Here is a 6,016-nt window from a genome sequence, read left to right on the forward strand (position 1 = left end):
TTCAGAACACGCATGGCGCAGCTAGGCGGCCGGCTGGTGGTCGGAAAGTGATCTGCTCCCAGATGGATCAAGCAACGCTCGCCGTCCAATCGCTGCCCTGTGAGCCATTCGGTCAGAAGTTCAGTTCGTCGTTGAATTGGCGGTGGAAACGAGTAGAAAAAGGTTCCGTCCATTGCAACAGCAGCTCTGGCTTTATTGGTTCCTTCACAAGCGTGTTCGCATCGTCCGCAGAGGCGCGGACGGTGGTGCGAAGTGGTCTGTAGGCTGCAGCTGCGCTACCTGTGCCACCGAGGGGATATGTATGTTTAGGAGCACTCGATGATGAGATTTGGCACTATTTTTCAGTTTTTTTTTTCCTACTCGGAGGGTGATCGATCTCCGTAAGCAAACGCATTATCAAATCGTCAACAAACCACAGCCTCACTCGTTCTTTCATGGGCATCATCTGAAATCATGCGGCACTATAGTACGTCACCGGCGAGTTGACCCATTAAACAAGAGAATTATTATGTAGACAAGCAGTTCGGACAAAATTGCAGGCACGAATCTCGGGTGCAGATTGGAGAGCAAAGAGCATTCATCAGCAGCAGGCCACCACCACCGCATGGTTGCACACCGGAGCCTCGTGTGGCCGTGTCGCGTGTCCTGAATAGTGAATCCTGACCGGGCGGGAGGACTCCGGCACGCGCGAGTCAGCGCACCGCCACGCGGCCGTGATCCCTCTCCCTCTGCCGCCCCGCGCCCCCCGCTCGTCTCGCCGACAGCCACTGACAGGGCGGCCCTGCCCGCCCACGCAACACGCGCGTCGCGAGCGTTACATTGCGCGCCCGCCTGCGTAATTATACTTCCGGTTCCTTCAAAACCTCTCTCTTCCCATTCCCTACAGACAAGGCCAGAAGATCTCTCCGGCGTCCGGTCGGCCCTCGCCGGAGCCCGGAGGTGGCAATGGCCCGCCGGCGTATCGCGCCACCGCTGGTCGTCCTGTTCCTCCTGCTTCTATCCACCGCGGCGCGACCGTCTCGGGCTCAGTCGAGCAACACCACGATCACCCACCACTCCCGACCCGCCGTCGGCGGGTTCACGCCCACCACGGTGATCGTGCTCGTGGCCCTCATCTCCGCCTTCGTCATCCTCACCCTCTTCTCCATCTACATCAACCGCTGCGCGCCGACCCGCGCTCCCCCGCCGCAGCGGCCGCCGTCCCGTTACGCTCCGCCGGATCATCATCATGCCGCCGCCGCCGCCGGCGGCGGAGGCGGAGGCGCCGTCGTCCACCTGGAGCGCCGCGCACGCGGCGCCGGGCTCGACAGGGAGGTGGTCGAGTCGTTCCCTACCGCGGTGTACGGCGACGTCAAGGCGCGCGTGGTGGCCAAGTCGGGCCCGCCGCTCGAGTGCGCCGTGTGCCTCGCCGCGTTCGAGGACCGCGACGAGCTCCGGGTGCTCCCCGCCTGCTGCCACGTCTTCCACCCGGACTGCATCGACCCCTGGCTCGCCGGCTCCGTCACGTGCCCGCTCTGCCGCGCCGACCTCACCGTCACCGCGCCTTACACTCCTCCAGCTTCCTTCTCCGAGGGCTGCGACCTGACGGCGGCGCGCCAGGAGGCGGCGCGAGAAGAGACGGACGACGAGGAGCGAGACGAGGCGCGCCTCGTCGCCGCTTTCACGCCAGAGTCCGTCATCAGCTTCGGCGCGGCGCGGCCCCACGAGTTCCACTACCGGCGGACGCAGTCTGCCATGGACGTGCCGGACCGGCACACGCTGCGGCTGCCGGAGCACGTCATGAAGGAGCTCGCCGCGGTCCGCAGGCACCGGCGGGCCGCCAGCCTCGCTGGCTACCCCGACGGCGGCGTGGAGCGGACGCCCGGATGGCTGGCCTCGTTCTGGCAGTCCGTGTCGTGGCAGCGGCCCAGCCGGACGGATCCGGACGCCGTCGTCGACGAGCACGGCGGGAGCAGCAAGCGCGTCGTCCCGATCACTGGAACGCCGGCACAAAGTCCCAGCGGGTCAGGGGCTGCTACGGAGGACAAGGAGAAACCTAACCATGACGCGTTAAACCAGGTCTGATCGATTTTAGGCGTTATCTGGTTTCTCCTAAAGTTTACTCAATATCCCATCTAATTTCTCAATATTTAACATCTAATTACACAATTTATGATTAATTTACGAGACAAATCTTTTAAGCCTAATTAGTCTATGATTTGACAATGTGTTACTACAGTAACACATGTGCTGATGATGGATTAATTAGGCTTAATAAATTTGTTTTACGGATTACTGATGAATTCTATAATTTGCTTTTTTATTAATATCCGAACATCCTATACGACACCCTCATGTGACACTCGATATGACACTTTAAAACTTAACGCTTTGGATTTAAATTACATTTACTTTCGCTTGTCGATGATCATTGAATCGTGCTGTCTTCCTCCGCCAGAAAATTCAGCAGGAGCTGCACCGTTCCTACTGGATTCAGCATGTCGGATGCTTTCATCTTGGTGCTATTGTACATAATAACTTTTGTGATCTGCGTATGAATGCCTAAAAAAATTAAGATTATTTTAGCAAGTGATTATTCTCTACGAGTAGGTCATTAACAGTAGCTAGATTTGGTCACTGTAAGTAACCGTGTCCGCAATTACATCATAATAAGTTATTTGGAAGTCCTTAATTGCCTCCAGCTGTGACATGAAGTTGTACAATAGACTCCAGAGCAGGCACGAGATAGGACGACTGCGAAAAACAACACCGCCGGTTGCCGGACCTGTTTCTTTCTTTTCTTTTCTGGCCGGTGCCGGTGGCCAAAGATAACTGGTCGGAGAATGTATTCCGTCAAAAACAATGGCCGCCACGGTCGTATGCGAGAAGGTCAGCTCTAGGCGACTTTTTATCCCAAGCTCATGTGCGCTCTCCTCCTACCTCGGTATCGAGGTGAGAAAGGAGAAGGAAACGCTCACGCTAGATCAGAGCGCGTACGTCTTGAAGCTATTGGAGCGGAACGATATGGCTGAGTGTAAGTTGTGCGTGATTCTGAAGGAGGAGCGGCTGAAGCTGACAAATGACAGTACCGCGGCGAGGGTAGATGTAACACTCTATCAGAGTATCGTCGACGATCTGCGCTACCTAGTCCACACGAGGCCAGACATTGCGTTCGCCGTGGACTACGTCAGTTAATGGAGGATCCTCGAGAGGATCACTGGGCCGCGGTGAAGCGGCTGCTGCTCTACGTCAAGGGGGCGGTGGATCAGGGGATCGTCTTCCCTAAGACCGGCTAAAGTAGGCTGCAGCTCACTGTGTTCAACGATGCAGACATAGCAGAGGACATCGACGGACGATGGAGCACCTCTGGCGTGCTCGTCTTCCTCGGGTCGGCTCCAATCTCATGGGTGTCGCTGAAACAAAAGGTGGTGGCGTTGTCCACGTGCGAGACAGAGTACATGGTTGAAACAAAAGCTGTGTGGCTACGCCGGCTGCTGGGCGAGCTGATTGGTGTAAAAGCTCACCCACCAGCCCGCCATCGACCTCGTGAAAAATCCGGTTCTCCATGACCGGAGCAAGCACATCGACACCAAGTTCCACTTCCTCAGGGACTGTGTCGATAGAGGACAGATCGTCATCGAGTTCGTTGAAACTGGTCGACAACTCGCGGACGTCCTCACTAAGTCACTCGGCCATCTTCGGTTCACGGAGCTGAAGAAGATGATCGGCATGATGAAGATTAGGGTTAGTAGCAGAATTAGAAAAAAATTATAAAGTAATCTGCACCCGTCGACGTGAGAATGGAAAAGTGGACAAGATTGGAATTGGAATCGGAATTCATTCGGACGTGACAGAAGAAGCAAGAAGTATCACAAACACAAAGTTCGTAAGCCGTCCCTAAGATGCCAAGGTGTGAACGAAACAAACGCACTGGACGTGGAATTCGACAAGTTGGGTGGAGAGGAACAGAGGATCCGGATCGAAGGTGGTGGGTACAAGAAGGCACTCCCTGGTCCCTGCCCTGGGACGTCGATAGGCACGCAATGCAGCAGCACTGCAGCAGCAGATTTCATCTTTCCTCTGTGCGTGGTGAGGCTGGGGTACCGTTTATTTCCCTCCTAAAATGCTAAAATTTTCAAGATTCTTCGTCACATTAAATCTTTAGACGCATGCATAAAGTATTAAATATAAATAAAAAATAAAACTAATTACACAGTTTAGACGAAATCCACGAGACGGATCTTTTAAGCCTAATTAGATTACGATTGGACACTAATTATCAAATAACAACGAAACTGCTACAGTGTCATTTTGCTAAAAATTTCGGCATCTAAACAGGCCCCAGATCACTGGTGGACTCTGGATGCAGACGGAGGTGGCTTAGCTTTCATTATTCCTTGTCCGTGGTTGGGGACCGATCCAGGCCAATCGCACACAAATCAATTTTCCGTTGCGCTAGAATTCAGTAGGGGCATACTTTTTCTGTTTCTGCTGTACAGTTTGCATGGAACTTGTGCCGTGGTCCTTGTCCGTCGAATACCCCTACTCCCTGATTATTGATCCATTATATATAGAGCATGGCAACGTACCCTAGATCTGCCGTTCGAACAAGTTAGCTGTACCAATCCAAGCTAGTCACCCCTCGCATGGGCATGGCACAACGCCACAACCTTATTCTAGAGTACGGAGTAGTAGTAACAAATTTCATGATGGCAAAATTTTGTCCTAGTGAGATGATAATGATGAATATCGACAAATTAGCATTTTGTCGGACAAATCCAGGCCGCGAGCGGTGAATCATGACAGTAATTGATGCAAAATTCCAAAGAGGAGCTGTTGGCCACTCGAGTACTCGATCCACGATGCTAGTATAGTAGTGCTCCTACACCTCTGGCATTTAAATTTTATAGAGACATTTAAATTTTATTTCGTACTACTAATATGTAACTTTGTTACTTTCTCGATTTCTAAATTACAATTATTAAATGTCTCTGTAACTTTAGATACAAATTATATTCTTATATGGTCTTTTTTTAGAAAGAACGGTTTTACAAGATGACAGGAAAGAAGAAAAACTGAAATACAGACAAAACTATGTTAGCCATTTGGGGTCGGCAACTACCAGGGGCCCGGAGCCACCTCCCGGTCAACCCTAGGCGACCGACTGTTCGGTTGGCTGGTTCGTATCGTTGCTGGTTCGTGAAGAAGTACTGCTGGCTATTTTGTGTGAGAGAAAAACACTGTTCCGGCTGGAAATTTACGATCGTTTACGACAAGCCACAGCCAAACGAACAGGCTGGGATCGCCAACGATGTTTGAAACAAAATTTTCTTTGTATTATATAGAAGAATGCTACAATTTGTTAGATAAATATTTTTGCACAATGGCTCAAGCTCATAAAAGCTTATGGCTCCACCACTGTATATAATTCATATGAATTTTATAGTGGCATTAGAGTAATATGCATCGTGGGCCCTTGAACTTGTCTTGGGGTGCCACTTAGGTCCACAAACTCTCTAATCGTACTTTTGGCACCCTAATGTTGTTTAAGTATGCCACTTAGGTCCATAACTCATCGGAACAAGGTTTTGACCGACGTGGCGTGGACAGCGTGGCGCAAACGCAAGCTGCATGCACGAGCAGTCGCGCAGGAACATGCACGAGCTGCCGCCGCGCAGGCGAGCTCCAGTACCTCAACCTCATGAACAATTGCCTCTCCGGCCGCGTCCCGCGCACGCTCGCCGCGCTCTCCCGCGAGCGCACGATCGACCTGTCCGGCAACATGCTCTCTGGCGCGCTGCCCGCCGAGCTCGGCCGCCCGCCGGAGCTTACTTTATTGGTGCTATCCGACAACCAACTCACCGGCAGCGTCCCCGGCGACCTGTGCGGCGGCGATGAAGCGGAGTCTAGTAGCCTCGAGAACCTTATGCTCTCCACGAACAACTTCACAGGGGAGATACCGGATGAAACGACCTGATTTCCGCGAAGGGAAATCCACAGAGTCGAAGTGTAATAAGACCGTTGTAGATCATATTAC

General features: G+C 52.6%; 1 protein-coding gene across 2 annotated transcripts; it reads left to right on the forward strand.

Annotated features, from left to right (window-relative positions):
• The first annotated feature begins 529 nt into the window (after nucleotides 1-529).
• Nucleotides 530-5,211, forward strand: LOC136540505 (E3 ubiquitin-protein ligase Os03g0188200-like). Of its 2 annotated transcripts, none has more exons than XM_066532509.1 (2): nucleotides 530-2,058; nucleotides 2,438-2,671. In XM_066532509.1, the coding sequence occupies exons 1-2, from the start codon at nucleotides 946-948 to the stop codon at nucleotides 2,543-2,545; spliced, it is 1,221 nt and encodes a 406-aa protein (XP_066388606.1). In that variant the 5' UTR covers nucleotides 530-945; the 3' UTR covers nucleotides 2,546-2,671. The 2 variants fall into 2 exon arrangements, with proteins under 2 accessions (XP_066388606.1, XP_066388608.1); XM_066532511.1 differs by lacking the exon at nucleotides 2,438-2,671 and adding an exon at nucleotides 5,017-5,211 and having other exon boundaries at nucleotides 531-2,058.
• The last annotated feature ends 805 nt before the right edge of the window (nucleotides 5,212-6,016 follow it).

Source organism: Miscanthus floridulus, chromosome 2 (genome assembly GCF_019320115.1).
Source record: "Miscanthus floridulus cultivar M001 chromosome 2, ASM1932011v1, whole genome shotgun sequence".
NCBI lineage: Eukaryota > Viridiplantae > Streptophyta > Magnoliopsida > Poales > Poaceae > Miscanthus > Miscanthus floridulus.

What these genes read in the sequence shown, in the direction of transcription:
- LOC136540505 (XM_066532509.1), top strand. Translation starts at nt 946, where the DNA reads ATGGCCCGCCGGCGTATCGCGCCACCGCTGGTCGTCCTGTTCCTCCTG. An exon ending in ACCATGACGCGTTAAACCAG is followed by an intron (nt 2,059 to 2,437) that starts GTCTGATCGATT and finishes TTCCTCCGCCAG; the next exon opens with AAAATTCAGCAGGAGCTGCA.